At 35.3% G+C, this 21766-nt stretch overlaps 1 protein-coding gene across 5 annotated transcripts in view; it reads right to left on the bottom strand.

The window, feature by feature from the left end:
* Window positions 1-6014: 6014 nt before the first annotated feature.
* Window positions 6015-21766, bottom strand: part of ZC3H11A (zinc finger CCCH-type containing 11A) — a 35271-nt gene continuing 19519 nt past the window's right edge. For 4 of the 5 annotated variants that reach the window (XM_016139821.2, XM_036235320.1, XM_016139830.2 and 1 more), the window contains 14 exons: window positions 21591-21714; window positions 20307-20510; window positions 20069-20185; window positions 19750-19830; window positions 18813-18923; window positions 17967-18029; window positions 16679-16771; window positions 15705-15773; window positions 11821-12324; window positions 11418-11497; window positions 10279-10609; window positions 9624-9790; window positions 9217-9284; window positions 6015-8808 (listed from right to left, as the gene is read on the bottom strand). In XM_016139821.2, the coding sequence (XP_015995307.1) occupies window positions 8550-8808; window positions 9217-9284; window positions 9624-9790; window positions 10279-10609; window positions 11418-11497; window positions 11821-12324; window positions 15705-15773; window positions 16679-16771; window positions 17967-18029; window positions 18813-18923; window positions 19750-19830; window positions 20069-20185; window positions 20307-20510; window positions 21591-21714 (2271 nt within the window). In that variant the 3' untranslated portion in view covers window positions 6015-8549. The remainder of the gene's footprint in view (window positions 8809-9216; window positions 9285-9623; window positions 9791-10278; window positions 10610-11417; window positions 11498-11820; window positions 12325-15704; window positions 15774-16678; window positions 16772-17966; window positions 18030-18812; window positions 18924-19749; window positions 19831-20068; window positions 20186-20306; window positions 20511-21590; window positions 21715-21766) is intronic. The other variant, XM_036235319.1, reaches the window with a different exon arrangement.

Below are 21766 nucleotides of genomic sequence, written 5' to 3'. Positions count from 1 at the left end.
CCGTGCTCGCGAGGCCGCCCGAGCGGCTTCTGGGAAATGCTTCTCTAGCCACGGGTGTAAAATTTTTCTCAGTGCTCTGTAGCCTCCTGGGGAGGTCAAGTTGCGGCGACTGCACTTTGGAACGAGAGTCAGTCCTACAGCGACACCTGGAGGAAGCGTCGGAGAAGCCGGTGCTTTTGCGTCTCCATTTTCTGAGCCGGCTTTAAAGAGCCGAGGCATCCCATTGCGTCCCTTTGTATGTGAAATGCATTGTTTTAGTGCTTTTTCTAAGGCCTATTTCCCTGGAATTTAGACTTAAGGGCACGTTGTGGTGAAGAGGGTAGAGCAGTAAGAAGCCTAGACGGAGGGCTCTCACACCTAACACTGTCAACCACAGATTGTCAGAATGCAAAAACCAGCTGCTGTGGTTTACTTCATTATCAACCGGCCCGATTCAACTCTCTGTGGGAGTTATTGTGAAGTGGGTACAGAGCACTGCTGTTAAGCGTGAAAGCCCCAAAATCTGATTGCTGGGCTCAAATCCAGCTTGCTTGTAGTGTATGACCAAAGATAAGTTCCTAAGACTTGTCACGTCTCTGCTTAATTGTTACCAAAATGCACATAAAAACATTCCTTCCTCATGGGGCTGACGTTTCAGTGAAGTAGTATGTGTGTGTACACACAGTAAGATCTCAGTTATCTAACACAACTGGAAGGGGAAGAGCTGGAATTTGTTAGGTTATGTAATGGGCTTATGGCCTAGCAGAAATTTCATTTAATTGGAATACCCACTTTATATATGAGGAAACTGAAGCTCAGAGTTGTGGCAAGTGACAGAAACATAACTTGCTTAACTGAGGTCTTCTGTTAAGGAGGATATTACTAGAGCGGGCCTCATAAAGGGTTTGAAATTGAAGGATATGAAAGTGATTTTTAAATCATAGAGAGCTGGAAAATCCATGGGATAATTACTTCTTTTAAGAAATTTCCCTGCCTCAAAGCCAACAGAGAGTCGTGCTGTACATAGAGGAAACTAGTTATATTTGCTGAATTCAAAGACAGCATGGATAGAACACACTGTATACCTATCCCATCTCAGATGCAGAGATGCTTAGCTACTTGTTTTTGCATTTTCCTGTTTTAGAAGTCATGATTCCTAAACTTTTGAGGATTGAGCCCTACAACCAATCATGTGACTGAATATACAACTCATCAGAAGTGATTTGCTTTTTTAAAAATGATTTTGCTTTTTAAAATTTAAATATTCGAATGAGATTTAGTCTAAAATTTATTCCCATGTGTCCTAGAACTGATACGGCTTTATAAAATTTCTGGATGGCTGCTTGGCTTTCCATCATCATTACAAAAAAATAACCCATTGTTTCTCATTCAATGTAAAAAGCTACATTTATAAATATACCAAGTGTATGTGTCTATCTATATAGTGTATAGTTTGTTCAATTGATCTTCGTATCTATCTATGGACCAGTATTACTCTTACAAGTATTGTAGCTTTATAATGTTTTGTCATTTGGTAGGACTAGAAGTAAGTAGAATTTTCCTAGTTATTCTTGGTTATTTTTCTTATGAACTTTAGAATTAGCTTATCTAAATGTAAAAATCTGGTATTTTTACTGTGATTACCTTAAAATCTAAGAACAACAGAATTTTAAAAAATCTAAGTACATGATGTCTTTTCATTTGTTCAAATTTTCCTTTTTGTCTTTGAGATGTTTTTGTTTTCTTTAGTTTCTTTTTTCTAATTTATCTAGTTTAATTATGGATATTTCATTTTTTGTTCTTAAAAATTATCTTTTTTTCTCAATTGTATCTTCTAGCTGGTTTTTAGAAGAAAAAGTGATTAATTCAATTACGTAACAATTTTAAAGCCCCATAATAAGTGAAGTCAAATGATGTAGGAAAAATATATTTCCACTATATCAAACAAATGACTAATTCTACTATTATATAAAGAACTCAAAAAAAAATGCCATTCTGGTTCTCTATTGCTATGTAAGAAATATTCCAAAACTTAGTTTACAACAATTGTTTTGTTATAATTGATTATTTCGTGAGTGAGGAATTTGGGCAGATCTCAGCCAGTTAATTTTTTTTCTGCTCCAGATGTAGCTAAGGCCTTGGTGTGTGTATTTGGAAGGCTTCAAGTGGGTTCCTGTCTATGTCTGTGCCTCACCACAGGGTCCTTCTGGCATAGCGGTATGCCTTCTCATGTGGGGGCCCAGAGCTCTAAGAAACCAAGGCTGAAGTTACCCTTAAAGTTCAGGCCTAGAATATATAGTGTTCATACCCCAAGCCAAATTCAAGGGTTCGGAAAAATAGAGCCCACCTCTTAACAGGAGGTACATTAAAGAATTTGCAGCCACTTTTAATCTGACACAAAGACTCCAAATAAAAATTGGCAGTGGATGTGAAAAATGATTATAGCAAAAGAAATACAAATGGTCTTCAAACATGTGAAAAGTTGCCCAAGTTCACTCATTATATGACAATGCGAACTACACTGAGAAAGCCTTTCCCCCCATTTGATTGGCAAAGATCAAAAAGTAGTTCAGTTATTAAACTCCATTTGTAGGTATTTAATTCTACAGATAAACTTACATGTGCAATATAATGTAAACATTGCAGCATTGATAAAAATAGCAAGACAGGAAACAACCTAAATGTCCATCAACAGGGACTTGTTCAATTATTGCATATTCATAGTGTAATACTGTTTGAGTATAACCAAGATTGAAGAAGCTCTTTTATATTCTGATATAAAATGACATTCAATATACAGTAATAATTCAGTATGAGTCAGCAGGGCTGGATCTCAAATGCGACAAGCCTAAGGAGCAAAATTTAAGAAGTCACACTCATGTGTGAGTACGACCCTAAGAATGAGCACCTCCTTAAATTGTGCACACGCACCTTGCTTACCTCACCCTAGTCTAAGCTCTTGGGGCCAGAATAAGAGATAAATGGTAAGGGTATAGATGAAACAGGATTTGTTATGAATTTGTAATTCATAATTTAAAACTATTCATAGTAAACATTCGTAATAAAAAATGTAAGGTGCAGAATGTGCGTTTTATACATGATATTGTATAGAAGTATAATTTGCTTACATAGCAGGTCCTCAGATAACATCATTTTGTTCGTCATTTTGTTATAATGTTGATACCATAGGATCTTAACTCGATTAGCCTATGGTAAAATTGGTTTTGTTATCCATTGTTTTGCTTGAAGTTGCAGAACCTTGTTGACAACATTAAGTAAAGACTGTATATGCCTGAAATATCTCTGGAAGAATACCTGAGAACCTGTAACGTGGTTTTCGGCTAGCTGAGGCAGGAGGAGGGAGGATTTTTACTGACATACCCTTATACATATACTGAACCTTGAAACTTCTGAATATATCACTAATTCAATGAATTCATTGCAAAATTAGCTTGAGAATTGCTGGTCCAAAGAGACCTACCCCAAGAAGAGGCAGCTCCAGGCCTCCCAAATATTGAACATTTATCCCCTCAGCTTGCAGTTTCTTCCATCTCAACCAGCAGCCTCATAACTTGCTGAATGGCTGTGATTAATTAGAAGCATGCTGAAGAGTGGGTTAAGAAAGACAAGGGCAGTCTAGCAAAGATCAACAGCCACAGAAATGGGTCAAGAATTTTTTTGTTCATTTAGCAAATATTTATTGAATGCCTTCTGTTATGGGTGAAGTGTGCCCCTCCTCTAAAAAAAAAAAAAAAAACAACTCATAGGGTAAAGTCCTTAACCCCAGTACCTCTGACCTCTGAATGTTATTGCATTTGAAAATAGGCCCTTAAAGAGGTAATTAAGATTAAATGAGATCACGTAGGTAGGCCCTAATTCAAGGTGACTGGTGTCTGTAAAAAAGATTAAAACATACGTACATGCAGGTGAAAGGCCATGCAAGAATGTAGTAAGAAGGTGGCCATCTGCAAACCAGAAATCGAACTTGCCAACACTTTGATCTTGGACTTCCAGCCTTCCAAACTGTGAAAAAACGTCTGTTATGTAAGCCACCCAGTCTGTGGTGTTTTGTTATAGCAGCCCTATAAAACTAATACACCTTCTATGTGCCAGGTCTGTACTAGGTACTGAGATTACATAGGTTAATAAGAATATGTGCCTCAACAAGTTTATATTCGGCTGAGGAAGATATACACAGGTAATGATTTTAAAACAATGGGGGTAAACAAGAGTATGTGCCTAGTGGATAGGCACCAAACCCGTCTGCAGCACAGGGAAAGCAGGGGTTTGTTTGGGAGAGGTAGCCTGGCAGTCATAGAACATGCAGGAGTTAGCCAAAAGAGACTTTTAGGCAGAAGACAGGCAGCATTAACACAGGCAAAAGGGCTAGAGACATTAGTGTATGAGAATAGTCAATTTTGCTGGAGTATAGAGCATGGTGAGTGGCGGGAGAGGCTGGCAGGACAGGGCCTTACAACCTTTACTAAGAGAATTATATTTAATCTTTACGGGAAGAGGAAACTGGAGGATTTTATGAAGCAGAGTGACTCAGATTTGCATTTTTAGAAAATCAGTGTATATCTTAGCTAAGTATAGTTGACAACTGAGACCAAGAATAACAGACACAAGGCAGATTCAGAGTACCAATGACATGGTCAGAGGTCACTAAAAGCAAGACTTACCTGCTCAATTTGGCCTTGCTTGCAGCTCAAATCATCTCCTTTGCTAAGTTACACAAAACTCCAGCTCTAACACAAAGACTTCCCTGGCCAGTCTCAAACTCATTGATTTTCTTATTCCCTCTATAGCATCATCCACTTAATATTTGCACCTACTTCGTTTGTTATATTTCTCTTTAAGTTTTCCTTCTCTAAGTATTTCAAGGGCAAGGGTTTGCTTTACGCTCATCTATCCCTAGTAGCCAGTAGTGTTTACCAATGGTTAGAATTCATAATGTCCTAATTCAAACTTCTTCAAGAAATAGCAGTCCAAAATATTTGTGGCAGTCATGCCAAGGTTATTTCTTTAACATTTCCTTACAGTAATTTCTCAATTTGATTAGTCTCCTTAAGCTCCTTATACAAATGACTTCATTAACCATACATAGCTATTGGATAAGGGTTCCTTCCATTTTGCTTCTTCCCCTTGAAATTTTTTTTGAGTGTTCTTGATCCACCTAATTTCCTTTTTCACTTTTATTCAACAAATAGGAGTCTTTTGAGCATTTTTCTTTCTCTGTCTTCTTCAGTCTAAATCTTGGCTGTTTACCCTATTCTTAACTCTACAGGTTGTTTATTCCAGAGGACAAATTAGTCTAAAGACCAAAAAACCCGGGGATAAGGAAAACTGTTTTAACACCTTTTTTTTTTTTTGCTCATCACCATAGAATCAGACTTAGTAATAACTCAGCGGTTAAACCCAACTAAATCCAAATACTTTAATAGGCCTACTCGGTAAATCTCATTTTTTAAAAATATCTAGTTAAATTCTGAATTGTTTTTATTTAGGGTCATGACTATTCTCTGTCCATTTTATTTTGTAATGTTAAGAAAAAAGTCAAGTATTTTGTGCTCATGCTCTTGACATCATTTTACAAAATCAAATAAAGCAGAGTTTGAGTAAATTGCTCAGATGTGTGGGTTTTAGAAACTTGCATGAATTTTTTGAGCAGCTTCCAAAGATTTAAGAAAAAAGAGCTCTTGAAGGTTCAATGAATCAAACTCAACTGCACATAGGACTATACCTATACTTTTTCATTGTTAAATCTGAACACACTGACTTTAACACTACAGTGAATATAAAGAGCAGTGATCTTTGATGCAGTGTAAGAGTTAGTGTCAAAATGGTTATGTGAAATGAGTACACACTCTAAGTACTCAGTAAATGTTAGCTTGTTTAAGTGTTACCTATTAAACAACTGGAGACCACACAGTTGTTGCCAAACTGACAAATTCAAAGCAAATATTTTAAAGAACTGCAGAAATATTCTAGCAAGAAGCAGCCACAATTTTAGAAAAAGATCATAAAACTTAGACCAATATACAATGCGCTTTATTTCTGAAGCTCTAATTATTAAACATCAGTCTTATCTCAATGGTGGTTTCAAAGATTGGTCAAGATGAAAATAAACTCTATTCTGGCCATAAGAGAGGACCCACTGAAATTTGAGCTTAAGTCACAATTTTAGGGATCATTTTATCTTGAGACAAATTTAACAGTCATGGACTATCTTGAAATTTCTGGCCATGGCCAACTGCAACATTTGGCCCCTTTTCTTACTGTTAAAATTGAAAACCATCATCACTCAAAATTGAATAAACAATGTTTTTTTTTTTTTTTTGCTTTTGTGATGAGCTGATTCAACTTGTTGGGATTACTATTTTAAAAAAAAAATCTTAAGTTCTTTGGTGGCCAACAATTTATATGTAATCCCATAAAAAGTGGCACACTACTGAAAAAATCCTAATTTTCCTGAATTAAAATTTGTATATTAGTATTCATGCTTGAAATCTAAATTGTTGAATCCATTTAAGATCACTTCTAAAACCTCTCTTTAAAAAAAAAATAATGGCGTTACTTGAGTTACAATGATAATGACTAAGTATCATTGTCAGGAAAAAAAACAACATAATAGTCACTCAACACCTAAAGCATATGTGGCTAAAACTAAGCATACTTGTGGGTAAGTCTGGCAATATGTCCTTGTAAAAAGTTTCTAAAGCCAAATAATATCTGTGAAATTGGAGCACTTACAGAGAAGGCCAACATTCAGACAGGGACCTCTTTTGAGGCTGATCCTAGGCTGGAGTGACATACAACTACTTAACTCACAACGTCAAGACTTTCCTACACCAGTTTTATTTAAAACACAAATAAGTAATTCTTTGTGTAATGGCGAATGGTTGAAATAATATTGAACATTAATCACTGACTAATACAAGAACTTTAAATATGAAACAAAATTATTTTTTAAAAAGCAAAATAATGGTTATATACAAAAGTGATTTGGAATCTATAAGCTGATTCCAAAAATGAAATGAGTAGAAAATCTGTGGTGAAACCAGAACATTCCACCCTGCTTTGGAGAAGGGCTATTATACAACATTCGGTCAGTTGAAGATGGATTGGTAGAGAGGTGTCTATACATAAATTTCAAGTCATTTTTGCTTGTGCAGAATCATCCAGATCTTTCCAAGACTGAATGGGCAGTCCTGTGGCTTTCTTCCTTTTCCATATTCCCAGCAAGGCTACATGAAGTTCAACTCTTGATGAGCCGCTTACAACAGCAGTTCCTTAGGAGCCAACATGACAGGTGGATCAGATTTCCCTATGAGAAACAACACTGGCCACCTAGAGCAAATTATCAAAATGGACAAGTCCTTCTTTCCTCTTCTTTCCAATTATGTACAATGTCTCCTTTCAAGACTATTATCCCCATCATACTTGATCCTTCACAGTTAAAACCTTGAGGTGATATAAAGGAGACCAACATCAAGAAAATTCAATTCAGAAATGAAGAAAACTGGAAGGTATACAATACACCCTCAGAACATCTCAAATAATCTCATTTATAGTACAATTCACTGTACTGCTACAGTCCATAGATAAATATTGGTAGCTTGAATGAATTCATTTTTCCCCCCTTAGGTGGTTAAGACACCAAATAAATATTGGGCAAGAAGAGTTTGCTGGGAGAGTTAGAAATATATATTAACCAATTTTTATCCCTGTGATAATTCAATGCTAGGAGGAGGCAAGTACTAAAGAAGAGGAGGGACAATTTTCATACTAAAAAAAGAGAATTTCTGTAATCATTATGTCACCATCTCTTATTAAGAATCCAGGGAATCCCAGAAATAGAAAATTAGTTTCAGAGAACCCCTGAGGCACTTTAAAGCCTTAAAAAATTACAGTAATAATAAGTTAGCTATTGCTCTTCAGAGACTTACACAGCAGCAGAAACATGAAAATCAGGTCCAAAAGTTATGTCCAAATTACGGGCTTTCTGAGCTGCTCAGCTCTCTCTAAAGCTTAGATGAATCTCCAAATACCTTTAAAAACACATACAATTTAACAGACACTGAGTGGATTTTTTTTTGTTTGTTTCATTTGTTTAGTGGTAGCGTGAAATTTGGTCCTTAATGGTAGCAGCTGTCTTCATCCTTTTCAAACTCAGGTACATTAAGCACAATAAGACAATACATAAAAGAAATAATACAACAAAGGGGGAAAAAGCCAAAAAATGACAAACACCTCAAGGATTCACTAAGTTCTCTTGCACCCTTTCACTTGGATCTCCCTCTCAGTCTTTTTGTGGAGAGAGGAGTAAGCCACGACTTTTTCTTGAAGATGCTAAACAATGTCATGTCATCAAACAGACAAAATGCTTACCAAGGAATTTAAAAATCTGACCCAAGGAATCCAGGACACATAGAGATAATTCAGAGGTATACTTCTGATTTGGGGCGAATTCTATACTAAAGAAATGATCATCTTGGGTAAATGTTATAATAGATAAAAGTCCAGGTTTTGGCAAGTTTTTGTTTGTTTTAAATGTTCTACTACCACCTTCAGCTATCAATCATTTCTGATAGCTCAAGCAGAAGGTCGTCTTCATCCTTTCCAGGATCCAGGTCAATCTCAGCTTCTAATTTGCCTCCTGAAATCTCCCATATTAGTTTCTCAAAATCATCCTCCACAGAGAGCGGGGGCTTTCCTGTTGAAGCAGAGCTGAGTCGGCGAGCTTTTGTGGTCATCTGGGATGAGGAAGGGCCAGATATTTCTGGTGGAGTGGTATCTGAAGGTGACTGGGCTGAAGGCAGCACAAGACTGTAAGGTAAAAAATCCCAAAAGATTATTAGAAAACTGCCTTTTGTCAATGGGTGGTTGGACCACCTAGTCTCAGGAACACAAAGAGTTAGCCATGAGTTGGTTCTGACGACACACAAAAGGAATTGTTTCACGAATTTAGAACAAAGCATTTTTGTCCCTTTAAAGTAGAATTCAGATAGGTGTTTAAAACATTTTAAAAATAACACAGGTAAAACATAAACGAGGGTGCCCAAGGAGAACAGAAACCTTAAGCATCATGTTTTACAATTAATTTGAAGTTTAGCAGATTTATTTAGATGCAGCTAAATTGTAAATGTTTAAAACTATTTAGCAGTGTTATTCTTTAGAGAGTATAAATAATAATAGTGGCCTAAAGTCTGATTTGAAAGAACTGCAAGGTATTACCTGTCTCTAGGTTTCTCTGTCTCAGGCACAGTGACTGATCTATCCTCAGAGACGAGTGGGACGACAGCCTACAAAAGAGTAATTTAATTTAGTAGGAGAGTTAGGTTTTTTAATTTGAGCATATTAACTTTCTTTTGCCACCTATTTAAAATCATAACTATCATTCATGAAGCCTAGAACCCGAGTATAAATAATCCAAAGGTTGAGTATACAAATAAGCAAAAATATTCTAACCACCCAAACATTAGCTTTTAAACATCCCATCCTGCCACTCCACAAATGTCTACAGTAACAAAATGGCAGGAAGCATCACACATGAACACAGGCAGAGAGTTAACAGAGAGTTAATCTTCCCTGCTTTTCTACCACACAGACTAAAGCATCATTGAATTGGGTCTGCTTCTCACCACAGCTGCTTTTTTGGCTGGGCTTTCCTGCAGGACACTGCTGGAGCTGAGTGGCTTCACAGCTGCAATGACAGCAGGGTGAACCTCCACTGCCTTGCGTTTGGGGGCCAATTTGGGTGACGAGACAACTTTAACCACAGATGGCTTCACATTCACTTTGGGTTTAGCTATAAGGGACAGAAAATATTTGATTAATAGCTAGAAAAATCCCTTTTACATGGAGAATAATTCAGAGTATAAAAATTCTTTCACAGTACTAGATATACTACAAATAATTAAAAACAACAAAAAAATCCAGACTGAAAATGATCCACAAGCAATTTGTGCTACACATAGCCATAATGTATATATACTTGATTCCTTCCAGCAGCTTTTGAGTTTGCTGCTATTCTGTTCCTTGTTTTTCTTCTTCAAAAACACAGGAAAAATGCACAATAGAAAATTTTAGATAAAGATTTTTAAACAGCAATTTTAAATTCTGATAAATAAATTCTTCTAATTTTGTCTTTTAAATAGAATAGTTAAGAACTGTTACTATTCACCTGTGTGACCAGGATACACAGCAAATGAAATATGACCCAATTGTTGCCAGGGAATTACCGAAACTTGGTAACTTTGAGATCCTAAAGTAAAACACACTAGAAAAAACACTGACCTTTACCCTTTTTTTCCAAGGTCTGTGCCGCACATTTCACATTCAATATTGAGTCCCCAATCCCTGAGGTTTCTACCTCTGCCTTCTGGGATGACTTTGTAGGAAGTCGCTTTGTCAGGTGTCGTGTGAGGCCTGGCACAGTAGTGAGCACTGGCTTCTCTGCTATCGTGGTACTGTACGAGTCTACATCTCCCCAGAGGGGTGTCAAAACTGATGTTTCCTTCTGTGAGGTTCCCCTCTCTGGCTGTTTCTGTATGTGCTTTTCTCTCATGGTCTCACATCTCTTGACTTGAACTTTAGTGATGCCAACTCCTGTTGTCTCAGCTGAAGCCTATGGATAAATTTAAATGACAGAATTAAAATCTAGTATCTCTAACAACCTACATAATTATAATTTATAGGTTACAAGGCTAACAGCTAAGTCAAACAGTGTCACATGATCTAGAACACAAGGGCTTTTGCTCTTTGATATTAAATAAAAAACAAGCTTATGAAAGATTTAAGATGTGTGGAACCTGATTCCATAGGCTAGAAGATTTTTATACCAAGATGTTCATTATCTTATTGTGTAAAACAAAACCTAAATGTCCAGATGACACTTATGTAATGTTATGAATATTAACTGATAAACTTAAAGTAGGCTGCAAAATGATACATTGTAAAGTTCTCAATTATGTACTAAACATGAGTCAAATCATTAAACTAGTTCACATACATATGGATATAAACAAAAGATTTGAAGGAAATCCATGAAAATGTCTAATGTTCGTTACATGTAGGTTGTGAAATTACAGAGTTTCTCATTCTTTTAAATAATAAACCCCCAAAATTTGTAGAATGAATTGTTATTACTCTCAAAGGCTGGGAAAAAAAACTTAGTTTAAAACATACTAACAGCCAATTAAACACTTTAAAAGGGCTGAGAACTCTAATGACATATATAGAGGTATACAGAACACCCTCACCCCCACAATCTTTTCCCAACAGAAAATTATAAGCATAGTGAAAAGCTATGTACCTAATATGTCAGTGAAATGTTAAATACAAATTTATTATAAGCTAAAACTAAAAGCACATTTTAGCATTCGTCCAGCCTTCACTTGTATGGACGACTATATAATGATTTTAAATAAACTCACCTCTTTATCTTCTGTTCCAGTAACACTGCTCTGAGAAGCAACTTCACTGCCTTCTTGAAGTTTCTTCTCTTCTTTTATACCTATATTCACATTGAACGCATATTTCATTTATGCTGCAACTTCATGACAGAGTTAAACAAAACTTTTCTTAATGAAAGTAATGCTAAGACAGGACAAATAAAATTATAAAGCCTATCAGTAATCCAAGTTTCAAAGTGCATATTAAAATATCAAAGGTCTACACAGTACAGAAACAGCTTAACTTCATTTAATCCAGTGATTTTTCAAAGGTTATCTGAGTAAAGAAAAATTCTCACAGAATTCCTACAATAATCCTGTGGAACACCTGCCTTTTGAAATATTATTTGGGGAAGTGGTACTACAGAGGGAGCTCTTTTGTTACCTGATTTTTTGGTGATTCGGAGAAGCCGTCTTGCCCCTGGAGTAGCCTCAGGCTGAGGCTGGGAGCTGCTGCTGCTCTCAGAGCTCTGCTGCACCCTCAGTGCCTTCTCCAGTTTAATTTCCTCCAGCGTCTTGATATGCACCTCCTGCATAGACTTTGTTCTACCTGCAGGCTCCTCTGATTGTCCTTTGCTGACAACTATGGGTGGCAAAACCACTGTTTTTTTCATTTCATTATCAGTCTTTAACTTGATGCAGGTTATATCTTTTTTGCTTTTTTGTCTCTCTGCTTCCTGCTGTCGATGTTTCTTTTCAGCCAGGACCTCAGAGAAGGTTTTGATTCGGATTGTGGAGGAGCTTCTGGTTCCTAAAGTAGAATCATCAACTTTTGAAGGTCCTTCTGCCTTGAGTTTGGTTTGTAATTCTCCACGTTTTTGACTGGCTCTTTCAAGAAGAATTTCTTCTAAAGTCTTCACGTGGATCTCACCAACTTTAGTAACTCTCTCTGTTTTCATGGGGGAAAAATATGTCACTGTACTTAGAGTTCATCGTTCAATAACTTATGGTCTGGTCTCTCTATTCTTGAATCAGGACAGAGTACAATAGACTGGGTATCATTTAGGTAGGCAATTAAAATGATCAAAAAAGTACATTAGTTTCTACCTCAATTTTAGAATACTCCATGTTTCAGGTAGTGGCCCTCAAGGAAAACTCTTAGGGAGAAAAAATTACTGATTTGGATTTCTATTCAAAAGTTTATCTAAGGAACTTGAAAGCCATTTGCTAGCTAAAGAAACCTGTCATTATAAATCTTACCAATAAAAATAGCAACAAGTTAATTTTTCCATTCATTCGTAGGTATATAACGTGCACTGACACTGTGCTAGAAATGTAATAGTAATAAGTAAAATACAATTTCAGTCCACATGTAGTTTATAATAGTCTAACAGACAAATAATTAAAGAACAACAAAGTATGGTAATAACAGCTTTGATAAAGGTGCATGTAGTAAGAACACTAATCTTTGTTTAGGAATTGGTTAAGAGAAACTTTTTGAGGAAGTAATATTTACGTGATATTTAAAGGATGAAAAGTAGGTAAAGCAGGTACTAAGACAGAAGAAAAATGGGAAAAGCCCAGAGACTGGCATGCCACTAAGAGCTATATTTAATGATACATTAATCATTTTACATCTGTTTCAATTAAAGGACAAATTTCACATGTGACAGAGATGCATGTCCTCATTACTAAAGGGCAAATGAAATGATGTGGAAAAAAATAAGAATTTGGAGATGATACATATTTAATCACTACATAATAGCTTTTAATGAAAGATCAAAAGCGATATCATTTTACAACCTTAAACACATGTTCTGTCTCACTTTCTAAACCCTTGAATATGTTGTTTCTATATGGGGTGGTCCTTACTTGTCTCATTTCTCTTGCTTCCTAGTTAGTTTTAACACAGTTCATCTTAGAATCTGACACTTTCCAAATCTAGTTTGCTTCTCTGATCACAGCACTGATCATATAGCACCATAGTTGACTGTATTTCCAAACACATTAGAAACTTCATGAGAACAGTGACTATACATTTAGTAATATTTTAGTACGGTACCTGTTAGATAAGAAGCACTCACTTATTGATTTCCTTAAGCTTTTAAATTAAAAAACTTTTCATTTCAAGATGCTAGAATGCTCTCAAAATTACTCTCATGAATGGTGACATGGAGACCCTGTTTCCCTACCCTACCAAAATTTCATCAAAATGATAAAGACATTAAAAGTAGAATAAATCCACAACAGCAATGGAAAACAAAGATGTCACTGGCAGAGCATAAATCCTGAGCAATTTCTGAGACAGAAAGCAGATATCTGAATTAACAGAAAAACAGAAAAGGAATAAACTGTAGGAGATGAAATGTTCTTCTCAACAGAGTCAAATAAAACTGCCAAACTACTATAAAAAGCAATAGTGGGTAAAAATTTAAGGAAGACCTAAAGACTCCTACAGATCAGTTGGGACAGTCATGACCTCCCAAGAATGGCTCCATAAAAAGAGAATCTGCTGGGGAAGGGAGCACGTTGTGAGGATGCTGGGGCTAGAGAGAAGTAGAGCATGAAGTATTTCAGACTTTCATAAAAGCCAAGCAGAAAGAGGAGGAGGGGGTAGAAAGTAAAAAGCAAAGTTAAAAAAAGAAAGAACTTAGCTGTACTTTGAAAGTAAATAAAGTAATTTCGGGCCCCCAGCCTTCCAGCCTGCAACCCGCACGGCTGGCTTTTAGTGTACTCTCTCCATTTATGTAAACAATTTAAGTCAGGTCTGCCAGCTAGGACAGAGGACTACTTAGAATCACAGAAGAAACCTAGGCCAGGTATTTAGAATTATGGAAGAGCAACAACATTAAAAATGAACCAAAATAAACAAAGAGAAGTGATGAAAGACATAAAACGATACATACACATATTTAAAAAAATATATTCAAATTCAAAAGCCCAGAGCAGCCTGAAATTAGGCTGTGAAAAAGAACTCAAAGAACCCTCCTCAAAGAAAATTCTTGGAAATGAAAAACACAGGTGCCCAAATAAATCCAACTGAAAGACTAAATAGTAAACAAAAGAGAAAGCTGGTCGAAAATCAGTCATCTAGAACAATGGCAAACTAAAGTCCATAGACCAAATCTGGCCATGGTCTAAATTTTATAATTAGAGCTTTACTGAAATACATCCACTCATTCATTTACATGTTACATATGGCCGCTTTCACACTATAATGGCAGGGTTGAGTAGATGTGACAGAAACTGTGGACTGCAAAGCCTAAAATATTTACTATTTGACCCTTTGCAGAAAAAGTTGGTTAATTCCTAATCTAGAAAATCAAGCAAGCAAAGATCCTAGACAATGAGGCAAAAAATCCAAAGAGATGGAGAGTATAAAGGCAAGGTTAAAAGACACGTGGAACATATGTCCCAAAGTCCAACATCTAATAAAAATTCCATAAGGAGAAAACAAAATAGTTATTTATGAAAGAGTAAGAATATTTGATGTCAGATTCCCCTTTTATGATGCTGTTAAAATCTTAATAACCAAATCAGAAAAGGATAAAATGAAAAAGGAAAAGCATAAGCTAACACCATTCGCAAACACAGATAAAAAATTTAAAAAGCATTAAACTAAATCCTGCGAATGTATAAAAAAGCTAAACGGTTAGGTACATGAATGTTCATTTTATTATTCGTTAAATTGTATACATAGGTACTTATGTAGTTTACCTAGTAATTTAAAAAGTTTAAAAATTAGAGTACAGAAAGAATATGAAGAAGAAAATTTTAATTACTTAAAACCTCAATACCAAGACAAAACCAATGTTAATATTTTGGAATATTTCTTTGCAGTATTTTTTCTAAGGATATATTTTTATCTTTATAAAATAGGAATCATTTGATTAAGACTTCTTCCTGAGAATTAAGTTTCTATTATAAAAAAATAAATTTCATCCAAAAAATCTTCTTATTTTACCCTAAGGCAAAAAGGTCAAAAGTGGTTTCTTTTGCAGCCTTCCTTCATTATTGTTCAGAACATGACTTTTCATGACAGGAATTATTTTAGTTCATAACTACCTTAATTTAACCTAATTCCTTTTTGTTGGATATTTAGGTTGTTTCTATGAACACTCATTATACCACATCTAAGTACAAAAAGAGAATCCATATCAGTAACTAATTACTTAAAAAAAACACACACACAAAAAAAACAAACAACAACAACAAAACAAAACAAAACAAACCATGTAAGCCCTAACCTAACTCAACAGGTAAACAGTATAAAAAGTAAAGATTCTACAGCAAGGGGAAAAACAGAAGCTGGTTTTAGGGTTTACCTACCTGCTGCTTCCTCATTGTTTGGACCAGCTGACAGGCCTAATCGTTCTTTCAGAGACTTGGAAACCTGAGCTGTAAAAAACAAACAAACAAACAAACAAACAAACAAAAAACCCCAAAAGTTGAACTGAGACATTTTATAGGTCAAAACTCGTTTACAAAGGTCACAAATTAGGCTTATACTTGTTTTTAAATGCAAATGCTTTTTAAAAATGTCCTCAGGTCTTAAATTTTTCTTTCTACAGTACAGATCTATGTGAATTATGGATTCCCTAGAGCATTCTTAGGGGTCCCCAAACCCCCGGATGCAGACTAGCATTAGTATGAGAACAGTGGTGAGCAAAGCTTCATCTGTATTTGCAGCTGCTCCCCAGCGCTAGCATCATTGCCTCAGCTCCATCTCAGATCATGAGGCACTAGATTCTCATAGCAGTCCTAGTCCCTTGTGCTAAAAAGGTTGGGGACTGCTGCCTTAAAGCACTCATGAGAGCCTTCAAAAAAGATAATTTTTTATATCTGAAAAGCAAAAACTACTAAATTTAGTAAAATAATTTTGTTACCATACAACCTTCTTCTAAAATCCTACTGACATCAAAAGGTTTTTTTTCCCTAAGTCTATTAAGAATATGCACTTTAGTTATTAGGCTTCGATATAATTGACAGGCAAGGAGAAAGGGAAATTGGCTTCAAATTCTGTGATCTCATCACACTGTGTACTTTCCCTGTCATATAATTTATTACAATACAGACAAGTATTCCTACCTGCCATTATATTATAAGCTCCTGAGGACTGTGATGTTTATTTTATCCGATGGTGTTCTACCTAGAATCTAGCACAGTAAGCACGCAAATGTTTACTGAATAATGAAATGAATACCAGAAATGATCTGATTTACCGAAAACAGAACAATAACAAACCATACATGTTACAAGAGACAGTGTCAGGACTACATACATGTATATTATAACAGAGGTACCTTTCTTTGGTGTTTTATCAGTTTCTGAAGCATCAACTTTCTTTCCTAGCCTCTGTGCAAGGCTACGCTTTAACGGAGGATCGCCTTCACCACCTACAGAAGGAACTCAGTTTAAGAGTTCAAGTCAACCTTCCGCAAGGTCAAGAAATACAAGCAAAAACAGACAATGTAGTAATACTTATGATGTAAGTTTTCTGCATTTATATGGTGTGTACATTCACTGGCTTCCTTATAACTCAATTTTAGAGCAGGAATAAAAATGTCGTTAAAAAAAAGAGAAGTAAAGAAAGGGACAAAAAATTAGAATGCACAAATTAACACTTACCAAATAACTGACCAAAACTTCAAATTATAAGTCCTGGCTAAGGCTAAAATTCATAATTAGGAATATATGGAGGAAAAAAACTTCATGTACAGAAAGATCTTAACTGGCTAACTGCTGAATTCTAGATAAATTTGTGATTTGATGTACCAAGAATGTTTGGGAAGACAGCAAAAGAATCACAAAATTAAGAATTTTTCTGTGACACAAAGACTGTGAAGGCCAAATAGCTCCTCTCTTCAATTCTAAATAAAAAATATCAAGTTATGAAATATTCTGTATCTTAGCCAAGTAACCAATTAACGATGGAGCCAAGACTTGAACCAAGTTTCCTGACTCCTGGTTTATAACATTACACTGTTCAATGCAAGCTGTTTAAATGTCACAAATTGTTAAAAACTGTGTTTTTGGATTATCTGACTAAAAATATAAACTTTCCAGGGTCCCATTAAAAACTCAAAAGATGCTACAGAGTATGTTTTCTCTCTGTTCTCACTTATAATTTAAAAAAGAAACCAAAAATCACAAAAGTTTACATGTATTGCTGATATAAAAATAGTTTCTTTCTGTATTTTTTTTTTTTACCTAAAATTTCTGACAGTGGGAATGGTGTTAAAGAAAATACAAAATGGGTAAGATTTGCAAACACATTTTAAAGAGTATAAAGGAACTGCTGGGGTCAGAAATTTTCAAAATAATTCTTCTGAAACAAACAGCAATTCAGTAATATGGTAAAATACTTCTCTAAATATAAACTAGCACTAATAAATTCAGAGACTGAATTTATATTAACTGGACACTTACTTTACTCTAAAAACTCAAATTTCAATTTGTCCATACAGATATTTTTTACTGTTTTTTAAACTTAGTACCTTCTAAAGAGTTGGCCATAATCAAATTAAATTGTAACACTATACATTTTTATGACTTTAATAAAAGGTATAATAGGATATGTACAAAACTTACCTACTGAAAATTTTCGTTTCCCCAGTCTCTCGGTTAGACTCAATCTTACCAAGGGTTCTTCTCCTAAAATGGCAAAAATACAATTTCTCTACCATTAGCTGATTTTTCTGTATTCAGTAATTACTTATGGGTACAAAGTATGCGCTGATATTAACATGAGTCCACACAGTCTCTTGACAATCAGATCTCGGTCTTAAGGAAAACTATCACATTAAAAAAGAAGAAAAAAAAAGATTTAACCTCTTAAAGAGCCAAATGTTCAGCCCAAAGGGAAGCAATAGCACGGTCCTAATTATTAACAGTAACCATGTATACAGAGACAAATTGCATTCTAATCAATTGGTTAGAAACTTAACCTATACTTTTGCTGTGCACTTCAATATATTAAATAAAATTATAAAAAATAAAAAAAGTTATACTCCATTGCTAGCTAACTCTCCTATATAACCTTCGCTGATCATTCCAGAAGAAGTGAGCTCTTCCCTCTGACTCTCTGCTGACTGAAGGGCACAAATATTTAAAAGTATCTGCATATTATATTCTTTATTTGATTTAAAGCTATTAAGGGAAATACTTCTATAACTTAAAAGGTTTATTATAGTTTTGAGTGGATACAAATAAACAGTAAATGTGAAAGTTAAAGATACACTAATGTGAATACCGGATGAGTATGAAATTCAACTTTTTAAATAGCAGAGTGAAATATACTAACTTTTCATCCTTCTATCTGATCAACATACTGAACTCTTTCTGCATATCCATTAAAGGTAAAACACACACTAGGATTTTGCTCTCCCAGTTTCTTAAAAGTAGCTTGACAACTCTGAAGACCTACCTATACCTCACCTTGTTTGTTGGACAGAGTCACTGTCCTCACCACAGTCCGAACATTCTCTTTTTCAAGACCTGGAATGGGCTGAGGTTGGAGTAGAAGACTGGAAACTCCTGAAGAACCTTCTAAATAAAGCAAATCAAAAAAGAGCAAATAATTACGGAAAATAAAGCTATCATGAGTCAAGAAATTTTGACTTGTGACCATATAAGTCCAACACAGACCACAAGATGATTACAAGCCAATGAGACGCTCTATTCCTGTTTGCCTACAGTGACATGGGATAGTGGTGGGAGGAGTGATAATTCTTATCTCTTATCTTCCTTGGGCAAGGTGTGTAAATAAAACATAAAACTGTTTTGAGTAAAAGGCACTCAATCCACTTTTATTTATCAAGGCTAGCATTCTAAAGTTAACCCCAGAAGGACAACAGCTATAAGTCTGTCAATTCAACCTTTTTCATCTATATTCAATTATCTGCAAAAAGCACAACTCCACGGTTCCTATAGACCAAGAGGGTACTGAGAACCAACCACTTGATTCTCTCTAAATACTACCTTTCAAACTATAATTTTTAGGGTTGGAAATATATAAAATAACCAGGTTAAGGCAAGCTCGAAGAAATCCTGGCAGCTCTTGAGAAAAATTCACCTACTACGAAATAAAAGTTTTCCTCTTTTAATATGGTTTATAGGTTGTTCTTTACAGTTACATTTTGTAAGATAAACATGTTTTTCCGGGTTTTTTATTGCAATGCGTGGCTTCAAACAGGGACTGAAACATAGCTGCAATGAATTAAAAAAGCAACCATGATTTAAGTAAGTCTGTGTTTTTTCTTCAAATCAGCCACAGAAGTCAGTCATTTTGGTTGTTGCCAAGGGTCCTTATTATGAGAAATGTCCTAATTATTCTCTAGGAACATTTAACAACGTGTCAAAACTAATGACTTACCTCCTTGCTTCTTGGATTTTTCCTTCATTTTTTTTGACTTAATTTCCTCAAGGGTTTTTATTCCAAAATTCAAACATTCACCTGAGAAATGCAAATAGAAATAAAATTAGGAACTCTGTTTTATCTGTAAATACCAGGCATTCAGATATTTTCTAAATGAGTAAGAGAAGGTGTGTGCACATGTGTAATGGGGGCAGGGAAGAGGGAGGTGGTGGTGATTGTGAACTATATTTCAAAGGTATTTAATATAGTTTGAACATACTTGACACTGCTATAAAATTTATAAGTGGGGACCAGCATCAACATAGAATCTTCTTACCTTGTTTTAAACTGACCCCAGCTTTCCGGGCAGAAGCTCCTCGTAATCCATTATGAACTTCAGGAGTTGGTTGCAGAGTAGGTGTTTTGGTTTCATCACCTTCCTCAGAAAACTGATCTATATTATCAACATTTAAAGGCAAGTTTATGATTAAAAACAAGCCTAGAGCCTTTAATCCTGATTCTGTCTAATTAACTAAGTGACTTGATCATATATTTGCCTTAAAGAGCTAAATTACCATCATCGTCTTCATCATCATCTGCAGCATTGATTACAACTGGTGGATGTGTGGGGCTGGGAACATTTTCTGAACTTTCTACTTTCATCACACTTCGCAGCTGAGGGGAGGGATTGGACTGGACAGATAATTTGCTCTGCTGAACTGTGAGCTGGCAAGCCTTCACTTCCTCTTCTGGTGACTCAGGAACAGTGGGCAGCACAGCTAGACATACGAAATTAGTCATAAATTAAAAATAGAATATATCATCCTAATTCATCAAAAATCCCCAACCACCTATGATGAGTTTGGTGCATTTTCCTTGTCACCATTTATGTCTCTTTATATAATTTCCCATTTTCCCAATTAGATTCTATTGAAGTAGTTCAAGGGAAAATGTGGGTTTAGTTAATAATTCTTCACTGTAGGCAAATACACTCAAAATGGGCACTCAAAACATAAACAGGAAGCTAGATGCATAGTGTCTGTAAATTCTAGAGATGTAATTTTAATATTGGAATTCTAGGCTTCTTGCTCAGCAAGATATAGCTTTTAAGAGATAGCAGGTAATACTTTTGAGCCAAAGCAGAAAGGAGTGAACTTAATTTTTCCCCCCTTAAATGAAGGTGAAAATATGCAGCCATCAGATTTTAATCATAGAGCAGATGTGGCTTTTAAAAAACTTATCATTCCATCTGGAAATTACTTTAAAAGGGACTTTGGAAATAAATACTAGCTTTTTGGTAGAGTGTAAGTTTTATTTCAGATTATAGTCTAGAGCAGGGTTAGCAAACTTTTTCTGTAAAAAGCTGGATAGTAAATACAGGCTTTGTAGATCTGTCTCAAGTACTCAATTCTGCAGCAGTAGCACAAAATTTGGCAATAGAAAATATGAAAACAAATGAGCATGGCTTCATTCTAATAAAACTTTGTTTAACAGGACAGGTAAGAGAACAGATTTGCCAACCCCTGACTCAGAGAATCAAGTTTCTATCAAAACCCTCTATGGGTTTGATATGAAAATGGGAATGAAGTAAGCTACAGTAATCTAAACTGTCATACTAAGAAAACACTTGTGAGGCAGCATGGCTTTCGGTAAGTTTTGATTGTGACTCTGCTACTTACCAGTTTATGACTATATACAAGTCATTTAACTTTAATAAAGTTCAGTTCTTTCATCTATAAAGTGGAATACTGTTCCCTCACAAGAGTAAAAGAAGACAACATATATAAAGTACTTTGTACAATGTGCACAGGTGTTCATTACATAGTAATTATTCCTTTAAAATTAAAAACAGATCTCACTTTTGCTTGGAGGGAGGAAAAGGCCATCAACATAACGTCCTCTGTTGTGATGGAAAGCGCAGTTTAGTTTTTGACATCCCATTGGTTGATTTTCCCAGTAACAAGGAATCTCACTGCGTTTTTTCTGTAAGAGGGAATAATACATCATTTTCAAATAAAAAATGATTTTTTTCCCC

The sequence above is a fragment of the Rousettus aegyptiacus genome, unplaced genomic scaffold (assembly GCF_014176215.1).
Source record: "Rousettus aegyptiacus isolate mRouAeg1 unplaced genomic scaffold, mRouAeg1.p scaffold_m13_p_17, whole genome shotgun sequence".
Classification (NCBI taxonomy): domain Eukaryota; kingdom Metazoa; phylum Chordata; class Mammalia; order Chiroptera; family Pteropodidae; genus Rousettus; species Rousettus aegyptiacus.
This window is presented reverse-complemented; position numbering and strand designations above follow the sequence as displayed.